Source organism: Periplaneta americana, chromosome 11 (genome assembly GCF_040183065.1).
Source record: "Periplaneta americana isolate PAMFEO1 chromosome 11, P.americana_PAMFEO1_priV1, whole genome shotgun sequence".
Lineage (NCBI taxonomy): Eukaryota > Metazoa > Arthropoda > Insecta > Blattodea > Blattidae > Periplaneta > Periplaneta americana.
This window is the reverse complement of record NC_091127.1, coordinates 32,403,730-32,428,410: the sequence shown is the minus strand read 5'-3', so window position 1 is coordinate 32,428,410 and position 24,681 is coordinate 32,403,730. Positions and strand designations below refer to the sequence as shown.

General features: G+C 36.3%; 1 protein-coding gene across 12 annotated transcripts in view; it reads right to left on the bottom strand.

The window, feature by feature from the left end:
- Dys (Dystrophin) overlaps window positions 1-24,681 on the bottom strand; it is a 2,834,509-nt gene that overhangs the window by 301,929 nt on the left and 2,507,899 nt on the right. For all 12 annotated transcript variants that reach the window (XM_069839232.1, XM_069839233.1, XM_069839235.1 and 9 more), the window contains one exon: window positions 18,561-18,733. In XM_069839232.1, coding sequence (XP_069695333.1) covers window positions 18,561-18,733 — 173 coding nt within the window. The remainder of the gene's footprint in view (window positions 1-18,560; window positions 18,734-24,681) is intronic.

The following is a 24,681-nucleotide window of genomic DNA, read 5'->3' as shown; positions in this document are numbered from 1 at the left end:
CCCCAGGTAAGTGTCGAGGGTTAACATGATAGGAGACTAAACACGGTGTTAAAACGGTATCCAATATTTTAGGAGGTGATAGTATGTATCAAAGCAAGAAAATAATGTCTAATAAACATGGATCCTACAACACATACTTCCTGAGATCTGAACACTTGTTCGTAGGAGGTGCTCAATGTGACGTCCATTTATGACAATGCATTTTTCTTCCCTACAATACAGCAAGTTACCAGATAATCTTACCGTAGTTGACACCCCTGGCATGGAATAATGATAGGTCGCAAGGAATACTGAAAAGAAAAGTTTGGTTGCGGTTATGAGCGGGGTTCAGCAGAGATAGTGTTGTGGATTTTCGTAATCAGTATGTGTGGACTGATGAAAATTCCCATGCACTTGAAGAAACAAGGCATTAGCACGTATGGGCAGGCGTTCTTAGCGACAGATTAAGGGCCATACGTGCTACCACAGAGATTAACTGGGGCTCGTTAACAGATTTTCTTATTAACGTATTGCCTACCTTGCTGGAGTATGTGCCATGTCAGCAAAGACTACAGATGTGGTTCATGCATGATGGCACACCAGCACATTTTTTCAGCAATGAGCGTTAACACCTGACGCTGACATTTCAGGACCGCTGGATGGGTTGGGGAGGCCCCACACCTTGGCCTGCTCGTTCCTCAAATCTAAATCCCCTAGACATGTGGTTATCAAGAACAATTGGTTGGGGAGGCCCCATACCTTGGCCTGCTCGTTCCTCAAATCTAAATTCCCTAGACTTTTGGTTATCAAGAACAATTGGTTGGGGAGGCCCCATACCTTGGCTTGCTCGTTCCTCAAATCTAAATCCCCTAGACATTTGGTTATCAAGAACAATTGGTTGGGGAGGCCCCATACCTTGGCCTGCTCGTTCCTCAAATCTAAATCCCCTAGACATTTGGTTATCAAGAACAATTGGTTGGGGAGGCCCCATACCTTGGCCTGCTCGTTCCTCAAATCTAAATCCCCTAGACTTTTGGTTATCAAGAACAACCAGGTCAATTTCATAGAGTGCGTGATTTCTCACGCCGAAAGGCAGAGGAATGCATTGCCATGAATGGACGTCACATTGAGCACCTTCTATGAACAAGTCTTCAGATCTCAGAAAGTATGTGTTGTAGGACCCATGTTTATTAGACTTTTTTCTTGTTTTGATGCATACTAGCACCTCCTAGAATAATGGATATTTTTTTAACACCATGTATTTGAAATATGCAATGTCAAAAGTAACCTAAATACATTTAGTGTGAAACAACGCTCACCTATTTGAAATAATAAGTTATTATATAAAATAAGACCTAAAAATTAAAATTAAATTGTGAAAAGGAGCAGATAAATGAGGTTTAAAGTCTTCATGGTTATTACGATTGGTTTAAACATGCACTAAAACCAGACGTAAGTGCACGTTTGAACCAATAAATTACTGAGATTTGCGATAAATTAATTAGTTTAGGAAATTGTTTATTTATTATGTATAACTACTTTTGTAATATCTTATCAAAATTAAAAAGGAGTGAACAAGAAAATTACCAAATTTACACAGATTCTAGGAATAATAAACAATACATTAAAAGCTAAATTAGTACAAAAATCTACAAGAATAAAAATATATAATACTCTAGCATTACCCTCCCTTTTATACGGAAGCGAGATTTGGTCATTAAAAAAAAAAGACATGAACAGAATCAAAGCAACGGAAATGAAATTTTTCAGGAGGACAGCAGGATATACTCTTTTAGACCGAAAAAGGAATGAAGAAATTTTAGAACAATTAGAAGTAGAGTCAGTGGAAGAAAAAAATCAGCAGATACAAATTCAATTGGCTAGATCATGTAAGAAGAATGGAAAATTCAAGAATCCCAAAAATTATGATGCAATATAAACCTAGAGGACATCGTCGACCAGGAAGACCTTTAAGAAGACTGCTAGATGGGGCTGAAACAGGTCTACAGAGGCCTAATTCGTGAAGGATGATGATAATGATGATGATAACTACTTTTGTATATAGATCTTTTTGTTAAATTATTAAGTTTTGTACTTTTGTGAACTAATATCAATAAATCTATCTATCTACCTAACTTAGTGTGAAACAATAACTATGTTGACATTATTTTTCGAATACCCTAATACACACTGTAGGATGAAGAAAAAAAAAGAAAATAATGAAAGAAGATAGTAAGATGGAAAAGAAAGCAAAGATATGAAAAAGGTAAATGCAGAATATAAAGAAAGAGATGGGAAGAGAATGAAAGGAAGAAGGAAATAAAGATGTAATGAAAGGCAAAGAAAATAGCCTAATAATGCAGAGAAGGGGAGAGAGTATGAAAAGTTAATTAAGTAAAAAGAAATAATATACTGAAGCCGTGACATTTCTTGTGTAGATTACCTATATTCATTGGTATTATGAATGTGCAGGCAGGAAATAATAGTATATTTTATAGCCACACTGGATAAAATTAATGGAAAGATTCCCCAGTGGGCACTTAATTAAATTTAAATACACATGAATTGATTTAAATTGATCTGCATAATAAGCTTAACAAACAAATGCAATTTCTCTCAATTCCAGCGTTATATGTACTATTAATACTCATTAGTCTGCCATACTGAGCTATATTTTATCGCGGCTTAGTCGATTGGACCACGTAACTGTTAAAGGTCATCCAGGATTATCACACTCGAATTTTTGTCGCGCTATTTCAGTTAAGTAGTTTTTTTTAAGTAGTTAACCCGCGTAAAGCAGATGAAGCTTGCAGAAGGTATCTCTGTAGCGTTGTGGTCAAGTTTCATAAACATAAATCTAGTCTGACGCCGCCAGGTGGCTCTGGTGTGGGGAAAGTGAGCGTATAGCCTAACGCCTGGAATGCAGGTGACCCGCATTGTTCACAGCTCCACCAACCAACGTGATTCATATCGGAATTTGTTGCAGATATTTGATACGATGGAATTTTGTCTCGGAATTGCAGCTGGTACATTCGCTTTCCTGTGCAAAATTACCTCTGTTTCTGATTTATGAGGGTACAAACGAATAATAAATTCTATAAACTGTGCTCTTTCAATATTGGACATCATCATCATCATCATCATCATCATCATCATCATCATCATCATCATCATCATCATCATCACCATCGCCACCCCTACAGAGAACGATGCTGATTAGATCATTATTTCAGTGTATCCTCCTCTTTATATCTAAACAGAGGGAACGGTCGAGAATTGAACCTAGGCCTATGCAATGTATGTATGTGTATGTATGTATGTATTTATTCACACTGCAAATGGGTATATACCCGGTGGCAGTGGTAACTAATTACACTCAATAATGACCATTAATAATAAACACAACTAATAAAAAAGCAATAATTAATAATGATAAATAATAATAATAATAATAATAATAATAATAATATTAAGGAGCATCCTAAATTAAATGAAGCATGATCACTTAAAATAACATTTAAAGTAAATCTAATTTGTATCTTAACCCTAAGTTCGAACTAAGACCCACGAGTGTGACAGGTTCATACCTGCACAAATACCTTTCAACACTACACTTATTTCGCTGTCAACTCACTCACTGCACTGATTCTATCGTGATTTCACTAACACTTCAAAACCATTTCACTGTTCAAATACTTTGCACAGCCACTTCACTGACACAAACACACTTCACTTACATAATAGACTTCACTGACACTACACACTTCACTGACACAACACACTTCCTCACTGATAGAACACTTCAAATAACAAGATATCAATTACACCCTTTAAATAGTGTGTGTAATATACTACCGTCTATAAGTAAAGTCCTTAAGCATATTTTTAAATACATTTTTGGTTATTGGTAAAGCCTTTAGTAAGTCTGCAGGTAAAGTAATCCAGTCTCTGATAGTACGATTGAGAAAAGAAAACTTTCCAGTGTCCGTCCTCTGTCTTCTTTCCCTCAATTTATATGAGTGATCGTTCCTTGAAGAGTAATTTGGCGGCTGCAACCTATTTTTTTATTTCTCTCCAGGTTGTAAAGTTTGGAGAATAGAGTCCAATTCACATAGGTTATAAACACACATACCATTAAACTTTATTACTCAGTTATTTAGCGATGCTGTATCAAATACTGAGTTATTTAGCGTCGATGGAATTGGTGACTGCAAGATGATATTTGGCGAAATGAGGCCGAGGATTGGGCATAAATTAAAAAGGCTCTGATAAATCCAAATATATTGCATATACTGTATAAGTCACTAGTTCGTCCAGTAATGAAATATGGTGCTGGATGTTGGGATCCTTACAGATTTGAACATATTAAGACAATGGAAAGTTTCAAAAACGGGCTCTCAAGCGTTGTCGTAATAATTCACCATTAAAATGGGACACACTCACGAACAGGAGAACGCGAATTCCATTATGCGCACTGTTCAAAACATACAGAGGTGAGCCTGCCTGGAGAGAAATAAAAAATAGGTTGCAGTCGCCAAATTACTCTTCAAGGAACGACCACTCATATAAATTGAGGAAAAGAAGACAGAGGACTGACACTGGAAAGTTTTCTTTTCTCAATCGTACTATCAGGGACTGGAATACTTTACCTGCAGTCTTACTAAAGACTTTACCAATAACCAAAAATGTATTTAAAAATAGGCTTAAGAACTTTACTAATAGGCCTAGACCAGGGGTCGTCAGCACAGAGCACGTTGGGGTTGGCCTCTTTTACCCGCGGAAAACGCAGTGCACTATAGTGCTCTCGTAGCTGCTAGCGGGTATGCTCTCTATCTCTCCCTGTTGCACGACAGTGCACACGGGACGGCACCGCACATTTCAGCGAGTGCTGACGACCACTGACCTAGACAGTAGTATATTATTTTGCACACTATTTGAAGTGTGTAACTGATGTTATGTTATTTGAAGTGTTGTATCAGTGAAGAAGTGTGTTGTGCCAGTGAAGTTTGAAGTGTGTTCATAGTGACAGAGCAAAGTATTTGAACAGTGAAATGTTTTTGAAGTGTTATTGGATAGTGTTAGTGAAATGTGTCGTAGTTCCAGTGCAGTGAGTGAGTTGACAGCGAAATGAGTGTAGTACTGAAAGGTACTTGTGCAGGCATGACCTTATCTTATTCGTGAGTTTCAGTTCGAATTTAGGGTTAAGATACAAATTATATTTACTTTTATTATTATTATTATTATTATTATTATTATTATTATTATTATTGGTATTATTATTATTATTATTATTAATTGTCATTATTGAGTGTACTTAGTTACCACTGCCACCGGGTATTTACCCATTTGCAGTGTGAATAAATACATACATACATACATACATACATACATACATAAATTCGCCTTGCGGTTAGAGAAAACTGCAGCCCAAGTGGGAATCGAACCCACGCCCGAGCGCAACTCCGGATCAGCAGGAAAACGTGCTACCCCTGAGCTACAAAGAAAACAATTAAAAATGTCCCTGTAGTGGTAAGTGGTCTAGACCATTAGCCCGTCACGCAGGCAGTCCAGGTTCGAACACCGGCCAGACATCTGTGGCGGACAAGGTAGCAGTTTGGGTTCTTCTCGAGGGTCTTCAGTCTCTCCATGCTAGGAACCAACATCACTTGGTCAGAGTTCCATCCCAGTATTTATGATCGCTTTCCGATCATCTACTGTTCTAGGAACGAGCGGGTTACCTTCTTCGAAAACTAGACACACAGCGAACGCTAGTGTAGTGTAAACTAGTTGCACGAGTTCCTCATAGGATCGAATTCTACTAACTGCTCATTTTCATATGCCTTTATATAGATTTCGCGTAGGTTTTATGTTACGATTATACGAGTATATATAGCTATCTTTTCGCTCATCTCTCTATGTTTAAACTCAGTGCTCGTATATATCAAACAATAACTAGGCCTATATCCAGTTGCGTAATGCGAGAACTGCGTTTAAATGAAAACTAGTAAATGAAAGAATATAAATATTATTATTATTATTATTATTATTATTATTATTATTATTACTATTACTATTGTTATCACTACAAGGGTCGGTCTGGTTTTTTTTTTCCACTACTGTACAGAAGATACAGCTGTTTCAAAATGGGAACTTATTTTTGAATAACCCTATACATTTTTGTCTCTTTCACAATCTACGAGTGTCACAGTCTGTAAACAAATTTATTTACAATTTATGAAATAAAGGATTCCCCTATTTAATTACTTACACTATTTCTACTATGTTTTAATTCTAATTTTGAACTAGGCACTTGGGGTAGGAAACTAATTCGCTAGACGTTCTCTGAACCTGCGCCTTTTACATTAGTAATGAGACCAATAAATTCATTCAGAAACATAATGGGTTCATTCATAATTCACCGATTTGTAAATCATCGGTACAATAGAATACGGAAGACCGCAAGACAGACAGACAGACGGACGGACAGTCACCGCAGAGACTGTAATTGTGCATATCCATTTCTGGGGCAGAGAGCTACCGCCGAGAACTGGCAAATATTTGGCCAGTTGCCTGCATAAGTGGAGCTTAAATACGGGCGCTTGTTCAGGGGGTGGAATCGGGGATGGGGAGGGTGTGGGTGATGATGGGGAAAGTGCCAGCCAGCCCTGAGTGCTCTCATTAGAGTCCCGTCGAGTGTGTTCCGTCAATCAGTTGCCTTCCCTCACCTTCGTCTCCATCAAGCCGCAGAATTTCTGTGTCGCTAGGCGACAAGCTTGCGCAGTCACCCTAACAACCAAACAATTGAACATCCGATCAACAGCTCACCACTAAGGAGAGACGCTTGTAAATTTTGGCACAAAGGTATCACAATGGCTTTACATGTCGGAGTACCGGGTTCGAATGCAAGTGCAAGAGAAATCTTGTTTGCAAAGCTCGTGTGATGGTTTCTCGCTATATCTATCGGTGTTTAGTTCCCGACAACTTCTATGCCATTTATTTGTAGTGGGAAAAGCTGTCATGCGGCGGTAATGATATCTAGAGAAACAGAATTGCAGAAACTATAACTCTAACAACATTAAAAGCTATAAATATACAGAGAAGCAGGAGCAGTGAAAAAATAATAGCAACAACAACAATAGCAACATTGAAACAATAATTAAATCAACTATAAGAATAACAGAACTGAGGGATTAACAATAAAAATAGCAATAATTAGAATAATATCAGCGCTAATAAAATTAAGAGAAAGACTGGGATAGCAATAACAACAGTAGAAATATCATCACTAACGAAATTAAAAGAAACAATTCGTGACAGCAACAATAATATAAGTGAAAACAACAGCGAAAGCAACAACAGAACAACAAAGACAATAAAGACTGCAACAACATTAGAAGCAGTAACAGAAATACGAATAATAAGAAAATAGTAACACGAACATCAACAACATTAAGAGCAATAACAGCGAAAGCAGCAATAAAACATTAAGATCAACAACTGGGATTGCAAATCAATAATAACAATATATGCAGCTAATCGGCGATGTATGCAATGGAGGGAGAAAGGAACTGGCCATCCTATTCCATTATCTCCTGGCCTAGATGCCTCATAAGTGTTCCCTTGCTGGTATCACTTGTGCGGTTCAGACCTGTCTTCGGACAGTTGACTAAACAAAACTAAAAAAAAAAAAAACTGGGAATTCAAATCAACAAAAACAATATGAAGAACAACTGGGAGTACAAAAAACAACAATATGAACTGGAATTGCAACGAACAATATGAACAACTCAAAATGCAAAGCAAGAATAACAATATAAACAACTGGAAGTGCAAAGTAACAATAACAACATGAACAGCAACAACTGGGAGTACAAAACAACAACAATAAGAACAACAACTGGGAGTACAAAACAACAACAATATGAACTGGAATTGCAACGAACAATATGAACAACTCAAATTGCAAAGCAAGAGTAACAATATGAACAGCAATAACTGGGAGTACAAAACAACAATATGAACAACAACAATAACTGTGAGTACAAACAACAATATGAACTGGAATTGAAACGAACAATATGAACAACTGAAAATGCAAAGCAAGAGTAACAATATGAACAACTGGGAATGCTAAGCAACAAAAACAATATGAAGAACTGAAAGTAAAAAGCAACGATTACAATAACAGCACCTGAGAGCGCAAAGCAACAATAACAATATGAACAGCAACAACTGGGAGTCAAAATAACAATAAGAATATGAACAACTGGGAGTGTAAAGGAATAATAACAATAAAACAACAACACATGGGAAAGCAACATTAACAATATGAACAGCAACAACTGGGAGTCAAAATAACAATAAGAATATGAACAACTGGGAGTGTAAAGGAATAATAACAATAAAACAACAACACATGGGAAAGCAACATTAACAATATGAACAGCGACAACTGGGAGTCAAAATAACAATAAGAATATGAACAACTGGTAGTGTAAAGGAATAATAACAATAAAACAACAACACATGGGAAAGCAACATTAACAATATGAACAGCGACAACTGGGAGTCAAAATAACAATAAGAATATGAACAACTGGGAGTGTAAAGGAATAATAACAATAAAACAACAACACATGGGAAAGCAACATTAACAATATGAACAGCGACAACTGGGAGTCAAAATAACAATAAGAATATGAACAACTGGGAGTGTAAAGGAATAATAACAATAAAACAACAACACATGGGAAAGCAACATTAACAATATGAACAGCGACAACTGGGAGTCAAAATAACAATAAGAATATGAACAACTGGGAGTGTAAAGGAATAATAACAATAAAACAACAACACATGGGAAAGCAACATTAACAATATGAACAGCGACAACTGGGAGTCAAAATAACAATAAGAATATGAACAACTGGGAGTGTAAAGGAATAATAACAATAAAACAACAACACATGGGAAAGCAACATTAACAATATGAACAGCAACAACTGGGAGTCAAAATAACAATAAGAATATGAACAACTGGGAGTGTAAAGGAATAATAACAATAAAACAACAACACATGGGAAAGCAACATTAACAATATGAACAGCGACAACTGGGAGTCAAAATAACAATAAGAATATGAACAACTGGGAGTGTAAAGGAATAATAACAATAAAACAACAACACATGGGAAAGCAACATTAACAATATGAACAGCAACAACTGGGAGTCAAAATAACAATAAGAATATGAACAACTGGTAGTGTAAAGGAATAATAACAATAAAACAACAACACATGGGAAAGCAACATTAACAATATGAACAGCGACAACTGGGAGTCAAAATAACAATAAGAATATGAACAACTGGGAGTGTAAAGGAATAATAACAATAAAACAACAACACATGGGAAAGCAACATTAACAATATGAACAGCAACAACTGGGAGTCAAAATAACAATAAGAATATGAACAACTGGTAGTGTAAAGGAATAATAACAATAAAGCAACAACAAAAGAGAAAGCAACAATAATAATATGAACAACAAAAAGAAATAAACAATGAAATCATTGTAGATATGACAAAAGAAAAAACATTAAGAGTAATATCTGCAAGACCAAGAATAATGATAAAACTAACAATAAGAATAATGGGCAACAACAGCGACAGCATTAAAAGAAATACAGAGAGCAATAAGTGGGAGTGCGAAATAACACAGCAACGTTAAGAGCAACAACAATAAGAATAATTGTAGAAATGGCATTAATAACAATATTAAGTGCAATAACTGAGGCACAAACAATGATGACAGTATCAATGGCAACAGCAGCAATAAATTGTCATCAATATCAGCGACAGCAAAATACAATAAGCAAATGCTAGCAAAACTTGCAATACTTTGACGGTATCAAAAGGAATAATAACAATAACAATAACAGCAGTAACAAAAGCAACGAGTTTGGTAAATTAAGAGTCTCATTTGTTTTTTTCGTTGTTGGTAACTCTATAGCATCTATTAGATGCTTTATGGATGTGCTAACAGATGGAGTTACTTTTCAACAATGTGACGCTGAAATGTGTGTTCAGGTTACTGCCCAGCGACAGTCCTGATGTATTTTTTTTAATATTTGTGATGATTGGTTAATTAATATTAACCCGGCACACTCGCAATCATACAAATTTCCAGACTCTAGACACCCAGGGAATTCTTCTTCTTCAAGAAAAAGTCACCGAGAGCCCAGCCCGGGAATCGAACCCGGGACCTCCTGATCTGGAAGCCAGCATGCTGACCAACAGACCACGGAGGCAGTCTAGAGTCTCATTATTAAACTAATTTAAAACAAATTTCCGACATACGTTTACATGACTCTGAAGAGTAAAACTTATACTATGAAATGTTTTATATATCGGTTTAGAAAACAAAATATTATTTAATGAAGAGAGAAGCATCATAATATCAAAATAAAAATTATATATATATAAATTCTAAGAATCTTTACTCAAAAAGTTTCACTAGTATTGTCAACCGGAAGGACTGAGGTCAAGGGGGATGCCATACATTTCCTGGGCGACGAAACGGTTTAATAAGATTAATGGCCAGTTTGTCCAAGTAATGTTTAATTTTGCATAACGAATGTTAAATTAACAGTCTGTTTATTTCTTAACCCTTTTTTAATATATTTTCCATTTGTTCAACATAATTTTGTTTAAGATAACCAACACTTAACTATAACGTCTGTTAGCACTATTTTAACTACTCAACAGCAGTTGGTAATGATTCTACACATGCAAGACAATTTTTGATTGGCTAAAATTAATCTTTAAACTCTATATTATAGAGTGAGTTATGAAACTTGCATAAAATGACAACCTGTTATAGTAGGCCACGCTCCATAAACAAACAGTTGACAAATGAAAGTTGTAGGTGACGTGCTGAATAATAATTACAAAGTAAGGTTATATTTCCTCATTGCTATTATGGATACGAAATACGAAAGAAATAAAATAACACTGATGTATTTAAACAGTCCAAAGTATTTTTTAAATGTTGTATTACCAGTCATATGGTAAACATTCCCTAAAGAGAGAGACAAAATATTAATTTCGCAACTTCTGTTCGAACAGCTGTGGAGACATCGACCATATTTAACTGTTAAACGAGTTAACTGGCGGAAATCCTACATTTAAAATTAACAAACTGTTAACAATCTGTTAAACCAATCTGGTGTTGAAAACATACAATTTTATTAATTAACAAACTGTTTACATTTTAACAGTCGTTAAATTTTCTAACAATACTTGGAAAAACCGGCCATAACTCTTGCAGTTAGTGACACATATTTCTTGTCATGTGTTTGTTTGTTTTTTTTTTGTATATTTATATCTACTAAATGGCCTACGCGAAACAGACTCTTCCAGTGCAAAAGAATAAACAGCTGCTAATGGATAACTTAAGTTTAAAAAGTCGCAAGCAGTCACCTGACAAGAGACGCATAAATAAACCTGCCGTACAGAGCGGCTCACTTGGAAGAGGAGACAAAGAGATTATAATAATTCCAGGAGCCATGCATCTTCACGAAGACAGCAACGCGGAGCCGGGCTTACACGTATCAGAGTGAACACTTGAAGAACAGTAACTCTGATCAACTTTAAGCACTTTCCGAGTTCAGCCAGTTCAGAAGAAGAAAAAGTAGAACTGCACCCTTCACGCGAGGAAAAATAATATCTCACAAGTCAAAAACAACATACAAGATGGATATCCATTTCCTTATTATTGTATTGGTTGTAAAATATGTCATACTGCGAAATTAGATACGTCATGCTATTTTCTTGTCTAATAATAATAATAATAATAATAATAATAATGGCAGTATAAATCCAAACCTTCACAGAAAGAACCTACCTCTTTTGGCAGCGATGTAGACATTAGGAAAAGATCCCTAATCACGAAAGTACCACAAATAAAGGCTGGTTCACAATACACCGGAAACGAGAATCGGAACGAAAACGAAAACGGTAAAATTGTTAAAATGTGTACATTTAAATGTGAGCATTCACAATTAACGAAAAGCTTGCCGGAGCCCAGGATCGGGAACGGAGAGTTGGCCAAGTTTCAACTTTGACGTTCACGTTTCCGATCACACCCCACTAGATTCATTCTATTGCCATCTAAAAGCTATTTTGTCGTCATATATTTTGTAGCAAGAAGACCGTGACATAACCTATGCATTATTTTGTTCTGTGCTGTGCATCATGGAGCAAGTTTTATTTGATGAGATTCTAATATTGAGTGTCGAGGAAAATCCTCCCGTTTACGATAAGCGGCGCGCCTCGTATAAAAATGAGAAAATGAAGGAGAATACGTGGCTTTCAATAGCTGCATCTTTAACACCGATCGTAAGTAAATCATATTTTATTACTGTATTGGTTGTATTACACACTACATATTCATGCTTCAATTCAATAACTACTGTTATGTTCATTTTTGTTCTATTACAAATGTTTCTTCTCTAATTATTTTACATTATGGTAGACTTAAAATAGGTTGTGATAATAAAGATGCATGGGCATATTTATAGTACCGTACCTAATGAAATGTTTCAGTTGAAATTTCGAAGTTGGTTAACCTGTGTTTATGTTGGCTGCCTTGTACTCATGAGAGAACGCCACTGGTCAATTATACACAAATAACATCAGAATGCGTAATATCGACTTTACATATCGTTATTGACGTGCATATCGATATGCATAGTCATCTACGTTCTCGGTTTATTGTGAATCAAAAATTTTCATATTCACGTCCTCTGCTTCTCGTTTTCATTGTTGTTCTCGTTCCCGGTTTATTGTGAACCAGCCTTAAGTAGGCTTACGTAGCGTTATACAGGGTGATTCACGAGAAGTTACCGCCACTTACAGAGCATATTTCCATAGATATCCTGAGCAAAAAATGTCATACAAACATGAGTCCTATTCTCAATATTTTCAGAGTTACACTAATTTGAAGCAGTGTGTAAAATACCGTCTTCCTTTAGTTTTCAGAGTAAAAGAATATTACAAATAGAGAATGAACTATTCAGAAGTATCATTTTTTTTAATTGGCTAGTATTCTGAAGCTAAAAATATGTTGTTCATTTCTTAGTTCTTTGTAAAGATTTTTTTCAACTTTTAACTAAAAATTACATATTATTACGCTTTTAACACAACAATTGTTACAAATCACACGACTTTTATCAACATGATTCCTTACAGTTTGATTTTGCATCTTAATGTACAGTCTTAAAGAGTTTACAAGAGTGGCGTGTTTTGTAACAATTGTTGTGTTAAGTGCGCAAGAAATATATACTGTAATGTTGTAAAATACATTAAAGCTGATATGTTACAGTTATATGAACACTTTGTAAGATGTTAGACATGTTTCGGAGAATGCTTCTCCATCTTCAATGACAAATTACATCGACGAAGTGGTTCAGATATTCGAACTGTGTTCTTGCCTGGCTTAAAGAAGACTGACACAAGAACACAGTTCGAACATCTGAACCACTTCGTCGATGTAATTTGTCACTGAAGATGGAGAAGCATTCTCCGACACATGTCTGACTAACATCTTCAATAAACTTATAAAGTATTCATATAACTGTAACATATCACCTTTAATGTATTTTATGCTCGACCATGCCGAAATGTAGTAATAATACACCTAGTAGCAGCCCTTCAATGGACCTCATTGAAGTACACCTATTCATTAAATTTCAGGTGTTCCACCAATCAGAAAATATCATTGTAGCAAGATGAAAGCGCAAGTATCAATTATTCTTGGATATGCAATCGAAAGATAACTAGTTCTGTTACTATAATAATTAGCGTTAATTGTAAATAATATTCAAATAAATCCAATTTGTCATCTCGTTTTTCAATGTCTAATTCAATTTCAAGGTTATATCAAGATTAATGTTTATTTTACTCTCTAGATTATATCAAGGTCAATGTCGACATTTGTTTCTCGGAAAAAATCAACAGTACTTTCACGTCTGCGCACATCTCACAATTTACGAGGTATTGCACAAGGTCAGTTCCGCTCCTCAGTCAGATAAAAATAACATGAATACTTATGAATAATTTCAAGTTAGAAATATGGTCGAGCATAAAAAGTCGTATGAAACTTGACTATAATGGTAATTAAGACGCTCGTACGAAAATTATGAAACTTGCTTGCGCTCGTTTGATAAACAAACATACTCGCATCTTAATTACTACCATTATACGCTCGTTGCATAATGTACTATTATCGAATTCATGAACACTGTATTATTGACCAAATAGGCATATGTGTATTTTATCATTGGATATGTAATTTTGTAGTTAAAAATTAAAAAAAAAAAAAATTGTATGAAGCAGCTATGGAATTAACAACAAATTTTTATCCTTAGAATACTAGAAAATTAAAGAAATTATACTTCTGAATAGTTCATTCTCTATTTGCAATATTCTTTCACCCTTAAAACTAAACAAAGAAAGTATTTTACAAACAATTTCAAATCAATGTAACTCTGAAAATATTGAAAATAGGATCTATGTTTATTAGACCTATTTTGCTCAGAATGTCTTCGGAAATATGCTCCGTAAGTGACGGTAACTCTTCGTGATTCACCCAGTATAATGCAACATTTGCTTTAGTACTAAACACAAATTACATTCTCGCATATCAAATATACTGTAAATCTTTGCTTTCAGCCACCGGCGTGGCTCAGTTGGTTAAGGCGCTTGCCTGCCGGTCTGAAGTTGCGCTCGGGCGCGGTTTCGATCTCCGCTTGGAATGATTACCTGGTTGGGTTTTTTCCGAGGTTTTCTCCAACCGTAAGGTGAATGCCAGGTAATCTAGGGCGAATCCTCGGCCTCATCTCGCCAAATACCATCTCGCTATCACCAAAATTATCTTTTTTTTCTATTATATTTTTTGTGGTATTTGGGTTTTTCCTTCTAATCGTGAATTTGATGAAACTGAAATTAATATACCTCTTATTAGAGTTGTTAATAAGAGGAATTTTGTTGAATCTCATCGACGCTAAATAACCTAGTAGTTGATACAGCGTCGTTAAACAACCAACCAGTGTTGCCAACTCAGAATTCCATTTACCGCTGCACAAGTTTAAAAAAACCGCTAAACTGTACTTGAAAAACTCCAGATTTTTCTTAACACATCACTTCCAAATTTGAAATACAAACCATAGGGGAGAGTCGGGTAGTATCGGACATCGGGTAATATCGGACAGTGCGTTTCTTTCATCTACCACCATATGGTAGTACCTGAATGACATAGTTACGTTTCTCTATGCGACATCACAGAAACGTAACTATGCCAATCAGGTATATCATCGTGTGGTAGATGAAAGAAACTCACTGTCCGATATTACCCGATGTCCGATACTACCCGACTCTCCCCTACAGTTTTAGGAACTGGAGAATTTGATAAAAATGTAGACTAAATTATGGAAAGTGTGTATCACTTCGTAGGCTCTATGTTCTATGCAAAATCGTATGGACAATATTAAATCTGAATATTTTGCATTCAATTTCACCTTACATAATTTACATCGAGCTTTCGAACTATCACCGGCAACTTCTTCCACCCAATCTTTCAACACATTGTGCTTTTTTTCACACATCTCTAAACTTTTGTATGTATGGAGTTTTACGCGGCATGTTTCTTGAAAATTGAATGAAGTAGATCAAGAATATACTGGACACTTCGGAAACAACCACATTCACAATCACACCAGTCTGTTCGAAATCCGATTTCACACTGAGCAGGAGACGTGTCTGCCAACAATGAGTCTGGCTTTAAGTTTTAAGTATGTCTGTGTTACATAAACTACAATGCGGAATGATAAATAGTATATTAATGATGAGACAAAGAGGAAGTCAGAAAGTAGGAAAGGCTGGAGAATGCTGGGTTTGCAGTGAAAGACCCGCCCATGAGCAGAACACTATGTATGAATGAATGAATGAATGAATGAATGAATCATAATATAAGTTACCATAAATGAAAATAATTATTCAGTTCATTATATACTCTTTATGATTAAACATATCAATTCATTTACAAAGACAATGCCTACACGATTAGACTAAGAGTTTAACGATGTGGCATACCGTATTTGTACAACAATGTATGAGGCAGGAAATGGACATGGTTGTACCAAATCGAGTTAACATAAAACATTGATATTTTATACTCGCACAATGAAAAATCATTTTGATAATACCATACTAATCTCTGGTTTATGATTAACTAATATTGGTGTACGCAAGTACATATAAAAACAATATAACATCTTTACAGAAAAAAAATTAAAAATATCGTCTCCCTTTGCCGGAATCATAAAAAAACGCCAAATAAATAGCTAGCCGCTGACCATAGTCCTGAAAACACCAGATTTAGCTACAAAACCGCTGACTTGGCAACACTGTAACAAACTAAAAAAATCGTTACTTTCTTTTATGAGCTGTGATATTTTTAGGCTAAAAGAGTGCCTAACAAACTTACAGTTCTATTGTGTTCTTAATGAAAAATAAATAGTATTTTAGAAACAGCTTGGATTCGCTGTGATTTGAACTGCGTTACACATGTGAAAATCTTGCACTCTCGTCGCTTGGCTAGGAGAGTATGCTTCTCTACAAAGTAGTCTAATGCAAGTACAATACTATGACGTGAACGTCGGTGCCTGATACAGTAATCGTCACAAATGACTGACTGTCGATCTCTGACCTTTGTGTACAAATCCAGTGTCAGAGATGATGATATTGTCACGCAATACAGAGGCGGGAGAGATGAGCGGTGGCAACCCGTCCTGCATACAAATGGGTTACCACGAGGTCTCCATGGAGAGCGAATGCACTCCTTTCTTATTGCCCATATTGTTGCGTACATGCCAAACAGCTGCGAATCTCAGAGCGAGTAGAACGTTTTCCTTCTCGTACACCTACTAACGTAGGAGGATGTAAACAAATAAATAAAAAGACACTATGAGAACTCCTCGAAGCAGCTGGTACCATGTGTCCTGCATGAGAATTGCCAGCGTCATTTTTTGTTTGTACAAGTTGACCGTAGCAAATAATACAGTATGTTCATTGCAAATATGGATTATTTCACACACTTACGATTTACTGAGATTCTGGGGAAATATTTTCATGTTCTTTACAGTATTGGAACGTTTCATACATAGCTGTTTTAAAAGGTTTCTGAGGTGAATATCACAGTGTGTTCATTATGAATTGCAATAACCGACTAGGCTACGCCGGTAGCTGACGATTATTTTACTTATGCTCTAAATGTCTCTTCTCAATCAAAGGCTAGCAAGTGTTTATTACAAAAGTTGATTTTCGTTTATCTGTTTATAGAGAATTTCGAAACTACACTATATTCATTATAAAGTCCATTGACATCGATCTTGATATTTCATGTATCTTCAACTTATGTGAAAACTAAGAGCAACGCGGAAAATAGGGAAGCTTGGAGAATTCTGAGTTTTCAGTTAAAAACCTGCCTTTGTGCATAAAACCCTAGATCATATTATATGTAACGGATAACTCATCGCTATGTTAAAATCGGCATCACTTTCAAGAGAACAACCGCCAGGATCGCCACCCGTCCGCCCGTAAACGAACACGAGATGGCAGTACAGTCGCTAATGCAATTCAGATGGGAATTATGACGTGACTCCTTATGTAACAACTAGATGGCAGCGTAGTAAACCTGACAAAAGTTGTTAACCTCAAGGCCGACCTATCTGGATATAAACATTTGATCTAGGATAAAACTAAGAATGAATGAATGAATGAACGAATAAACGAACGAACAAATGAATGAATGGTATCTTCTTTTTTACAATTGTGCGTCTCTAATCCAATCGTATTTTAATAGACTTTCAAAGAATATAATAAAGAATGTACATGACGAATATGGAACATCAAATATTTCTGTTGCAAAGATTTTCCAAAGCAAACACTGTATTATGAAGATAGGCCATTCGTTTTATTTCTCTCTGTACTGTCTCCTTTATAAAGTTATATTGCTGTTCTTAAGGACTTTACGAGTACATAGCGATCATTACATTCATTATAAAAATGGTCGCTACGTGACCTTTTGCTCATAATGATGGCTGTTTAAGTAAAACTCAACATATATTATCTTTCGGCTTTACATATCTCGTGCCAGGGCTCGAAACTCTCCTCTTGCGAAAGCTGTGGGTGTCCCACTCAATGTGCAAGTCTTTAAATAACATCTTTCGATGATCCTGATCTGTTGCTGGTCTGTCATGCTTCTCTCCCCTCATGTGGTAGCTATTAGATTACGTCCATTTTCGTCTTACCATTTCAAAATTCTCTAAAGTTACTTTAGTGCAACGGCGAAAATCGGCGTGAGGCAAGTGACCAACAAGCTTGGAGCTCACATATTCAGCTTTTCTGAGCCCCAAACCTCCTTGCAAGGACGCGTTTTCGCGTTCCTTTTAAAAGTTTCTGCTCTCATTTCCCCAAATCATTAATTAAATACAGCTGATAGTTTGGAGTGAATGCACTCACCTGATAGCCATGCTCTTGGCCTTGAGGTGGTGCCAGCGCTGGTTCATCTCGTCGAGACGTCGTTGCAGCATGACGGCGTCGTCCTGGGACGCCAGGCTGCTGAGGAGTTTGCGTCCGGTGCCATTGAGCGACGCGAACACATCTCTGTGGCTCTCGATTTCCGACTGCAGGTCCTAAAACACAGTAAAAGGCAAGGTATCATTACTTGTTGCCATACCAGAGCAAGTGATATAGGGCATCCTTCTCGTACTCCTCTTCCTATTTCACGTCCTTCTGACATTTCTTCCCCTTCTGATATTTTTTCTTCTAAAAATGAAAGAAAAAGAAGGGGATAAAATATAAAAAGAGAGGGCAAGAGGAGGACTCTGGAGTAGGAAAAGGAAGGAGAGGAGAACTGGAGTGATGAATTGGACGAGATAACTAACAAGCAAACATTCTGATGGGGGCAGATAAAAAAGTTAAATTTTTTTCTTCCACCATGTTAATAATGCCAAAAGAAGTGCTTATACAGATTTTGGCCACTCGATTGCAATTACGAGGCCGTGATTTTCCTTGAGGCACAGTTACAAGCTTGTAAATTTTATGTTATATTATTGGCTAAGACAACACCGTACACGAGCCTGGATCTTACGGTAGTGGCTAGAAATATTTTTATTTTGTAAATTTAATTTGTACTCACTAGCTAGCTAGTTAAATAAATAAATAAATAGATAAATAAATAAATAAAAAAACAAACAATAAATAAGTAAATAAACAAACAAGTAAATAAATAAATAAGTAAATAAATAAATAAATAAGTAAGTAAATAAATAAATAAATAAATAAATAAATTGTTGCGCTATTTGTCAACATATTCTCCACTGGAATTGAGACATTTGTCATACCATTGAATCAATTTTTGTATCCCTGTGCCGTAGAAGTCAACCGCCTGAGATTGGAGCCAGCGTTTGACAACCGTCTGCACCTCTCTGTCGATCCCAGGATATGACAAATGTCTCAATTGCGGTGGAGAAAATGTTGAAAAATAGCTCAACAACTGCTGTGTCAATATATTTTTCCAATGAAATTGTGTTTTCTTTCTGTTAACGACCCGTGGCGAACATATTTTTTATGGCCCTCGTAATTGTGGTCGAGTGGCCAAAATTTGTATAAGCACTACTTTTGACATTATTAACATGATGAAACAAAAAAAAATATTTTTTACCTGCTCCCATCAGAATGTTTGCTTGTGCAGCTGACGCCAGCGTTTCTGGCGTGTGTCCTATATATATACATATATAGTGCCCAGTTTGTGACCATGTTGCTAGTGCAGCTGAGACTGATACTATTTCCTATACACGTCACATCAGCCATATGCCAAACACAGTTGTTTTAGACTGACTGAGGCAAATGTAAAACACTCGCACTTAACGTTCCCATTACTTATTTCACACGCCAAAAACGGTGACGCGGACTGTAAGCGTAGAAAGCCTGTGAAAGAAGGAAACAACAAGCGTAGATGAGGAAAAAAATTAAAAGGAGAAGGACAAGAAATTCTATGTAAATGGAGTTGAAGAAAGAGATAAAGAAAGTCGAGGAAAACGGGCAAGGACAAAAGGGACAGGACAAGAAGCAGGAAAGGAATAACAGTACAAAAAAGAGTGAGGGGTCGGAGATCAAGAAGAAATGATGCAGAAAACGAAGAGTAAGAGAAACAGAAGGGTTGGGTGTAAAGAATGAGGAGTAAAATGGAGATGGAGAGAAGATTAAGGAGGAAGGTTGAAGACAGGGGGAAAGGGATGAATCTCCTTTGGGAAGATCTTTGAGCTGAAGTGAGACGTGTACATTCACGAACTGTTTATCGCAGTCGCGTCGGTACAAACGTGTCAAACTCGACGGCTAATTGTGAGCGCTGCGCTGTCATGGAGCGGCGATAATGCCCCCGTATTCCCGGCGGTGTGTACCGACTAATGAACTCTTGAGCCCGCAAACACTTGGAAATCTTCCTGGCTTGTAATGTCGCGGGCGGGTTTGTTGCAAATGCATGAAAAGTGGAGGAGAAGGGTTCATCAACTTATGCTTATGTCTGAAGTTTGGAGCGCAACTACAGTCTGTTTAACAAGGGCTGTCCAACAGTTGAGAATACAACTCATGTGGATAGTGACATATGTTTCAGCAACATGCATACATACACACGTATTTACTTCAACAACATGGATGCATATACACATTACATACAGTCATATACATATGAAGAGTCTACTGCAAGAATGATGGATGTAATTTGGAATACATTTTGCAGGAGAAGCAATTGAAAGTTTGAAATGCTTAGCGCTCAAAGCTTAACTGTGATTTTCCGATCATTACTGGACAATGACTATCAGTGTTAATGCCATATAACTATGTATGCATATTCTATATGTCTTAAGCTATGCATTGACAGTCTTGGTTCATTTTCGACAAGAAAGTGGCATTCATCATTCTTGCAATGGACTCTTCATATACAGTTTTGTTTTCGCTGTCAGAGGCTATAAGACCTTCTCTTCCACTCAACCAGTCTTACTTAATCAATACACTTGTGACATTGAAGGGTTCAGAGCAATAGTGGGCCAAGCGCCATTTATTAAAGATCGAGAGAGTAAGGATTAAAGTTAAGTGAATAACATAGTTTAATAAAGACTACACATCATTTAGTTTTAATGTGTATGTATACTTTATAGAGAGAGAGAGAGAGAGAGAAATAAATCGTTCGGCCTTAATTAAGGATGACCACGAGGATCCGGAAATTAATAGCAAATAAATATAATTAATTAAATATAAATATTGTTATAAAAATAAAATGTAATAATTAAGCAACATTATCAATTATAAAATAAAATCTTAGAAGATGACCTTAAAATTATACTTATAAATAACAGATTGTATTTAAAATTAGCATATCCTTAATTAAGACCTTCCGAGTGGTATAAATGAAATTGTATAATCTGCATGGACTCTTTAAGAACTTGCAACAGGATTTTTTGAATTTCAAAAGATAGTATTGATAATTGTTTTAAAAAAAATATATGTAAATTTTGGTAAAGAACTCCGAGCACCAAAAAATAAATCTGTCACTGACCAATTGAAGAGAGGGATGTTATACTTGGCACTAAGGTAGGGAATACAAGGTTCATAAATGGCCCTCTTTCATGATCAACCTGACAAGCTTGGTTTAGATCTCTCTCCATGCGTATACAGTAGTTGGATCTATGATAATAGCCTTTTGTTGTTGCCTGTTTATTGCTATTATATCCGCTCTTCTGTGAGAGTCGTTTTCAGAAATACAGTGGACCTCTTCATGAACTTCCCAACCCTTGTTCCGAAGAAGACAGGCGATAGCTCCACGGACTCTGTGATGCCTGTTGTTACGCAATAACTCTCCTATCCGACAAAAGCCCAACACGTGGCCAAGAGTTTCTGTCTCGTTGCAGCCTGGTTGACGGCAACGGGTCGTGCTGAAAGCTCTGCCAGGAACGGAGCGCACTAGAGTAAGATTGCAGGACATCTTGTTTGCATTATATGTTTCACCAAGTTATGGTAATTATTTATTTTTACCCTTGTTTTCTCCGTTTTTAATATATGGCGCTTGGCCCACTATGGCTCTGAATACCATAGTTTAATGAAGACTTACACATCATTTAGTTTTAATGTGCATATTTTATATTACTTGCTATATGTTTCATTAAGTTATGGTAATCATTTAATTTTAACCCTTGTTTTCTCCGTTTTTAATATATGGCGCTTGGCCCACTATGACTCTGAATAGCATAGTTTAATGAAGGCTTACACATGATTTAGTTTTAATTTGCATACTTTATATTACTTGCTGTATGTTTCAGCAAGTTACGGTAATCACTTAATTTTAACCTTTGGTTTTATTTTTCGTTTTTAATATATGGCGCTTGGCCCACTATGGCTCTGAACCTTTCATATACATTATAGTAAAATGATTAATATTTATAATACACCAAAGATTCAATAGCAGTAACCTTGAATTAAATTGTAACTACTATATGTTTATTTAATTTGACATAAAGTATATACGAAAAAGTAATAATTTATGAGCTAATATGATTAAATTTAATGTAGGCTATATGCAATATACACTGTGTCCGAAAAGTCACGATAAGTTTCAGAGGATTATATTTTATGAATTTATAGAGGCAGAAATGTAATATTGGTGTCAGATGAAAATAAAACGCTCAAAGTTTTTCGTCTATAAGTTTGAGGCACTGAAGGAAACATTGTAATAACGGTAAATCAATGTTTAATTAGCCTATGTCCATGCATATAATATCTATGTCTTAGTTGTCATACATTTTTCTTATGTGTATGTGCAAATGTTTTTCTGCTACCTATACAACAATGGTTTTATACAATACATGATGCAATAAAGTTACATGTGTTCATTAGTAAAATTCATGTGGTTAAAAATGACTAGATATTTCCGTATGTGCATAACCAAATAGTAGTTATTAAAATTTCGTGGTAAAGAAAAAATTGCATCAGAATCTCATAAGGCAGACGATTTGTATGTGAAATGTCTTAAGGGGTTAGATACAGGTTACAACAGTAAAATATTTGCAAATATTCAACATTTTTTTCCTCCATTACTGTATCTTGTACAATAATGAAAATTCGTATGTGTAAAACACTGTCCTTCTGCTATATATATATATATATATATATATATATATATATATATATATAATATTTTAGGATTAAAAAAAATATATCTATATTTTTTTTCAAAATTCAAAACTGTGGCAGTTCACTGTGCAGTGATGAAGCGTTTCCCTCATGACTCATAAATCTGTTAATTTTTTCATGTTCTCTCTCTTTTATTTTATTGCTGAAACTCAAGTTTACAATACTCGCTTGCGCTCGTTTCATAAACGTACTCGCGTCTTAATTACTACCATTATAGGTTCGTTGCATAATGTACTATTTTTAAACCGTAGAAGGACAGTGTTTTACACATACAAATTTTCATTATTGTACAAAATACGGTAATGGAGGAAAAAATGTTGAATATTTCCAAAATTTTACTCCTCTAAGCTGTATCTAACCCCTGAAATCATGTGTACGTACTCTTTTAGAGTACTATCCTAAAATGTCTTGTGTATATTACATCAGAGAAGTCACCAAACATGCCAAAAGTTGCGCAGAGTTTTATGTTGCTATGGAAAAGCAAGGACACAATGAGATTTACCTGCTCGAACACCACCAGGTCTGCAAGCAACCGGAAATTGATGTGGATGTAGCGAGCGTCTTCCAAGGAGCGCGTGAAGGCCGGTCGCCCGCCGGCGCCGGCGCCATCTGCCGTCACCAGGCGGCGCTGCTGGCCATTTTGGCGCAGGCGCCCCGGCCAGGTCTTCCTCCCCGGACTGATGGCGTCTCGAGGGTACAACGTTCACGTCAGGTGACCCTCATGCATGTACGGCACCGCATCAGTGTTCTATGTCACTGTCATCACTCATACACGCCACGCTCCCGACTTGCCCTTTTGTACAGAATGCAATGCTGTTAATATGACCCACTATACTCAAGTCGAAGTGTTCGTACTTCCATTGTATGGGAATCAGATAATGTAACGAAGAAGTGACTATAGAATAAGAGAGAAAGGAGTGTGCCAATTAAAAGAAATAAATCTGCAACGGAACCCGGGGCAGACTTTCTCGGGGGAGGACTTCCGCCTCGGACCATTAAGGGACCCTTGGGGGGGTTGCCGAAGCAGGATTGGTACATGGATTCCGTTGGCTGTAGGGACCGGTCGTTAAGGGGGTGAAGTGGTTAGGTCGGTGCGCGTAGAGGATCGGTGGGCACGCAACTCATCCCATAAAGGGGGGTGTACAATATACCTCAGGCCGTAGTGAGTGGAAGGTTTCCTCCCTGCCTCCTAACAAGGAAAAAATAAATAAAATAAACTTAAAAGCGAAAGAAAATAAAAAAGAATAGAAAACAGAATCAAGAAAAATGCGAGAAGATATGAAGATAACTGGAGGGAATAGATGAAAGATACTCAAAAAAAACTACAACATGCACCAAAGAAACGGTAGATTTTAATTTTGTTGTTGGTAGTACACGGATTATCTTAATAAGA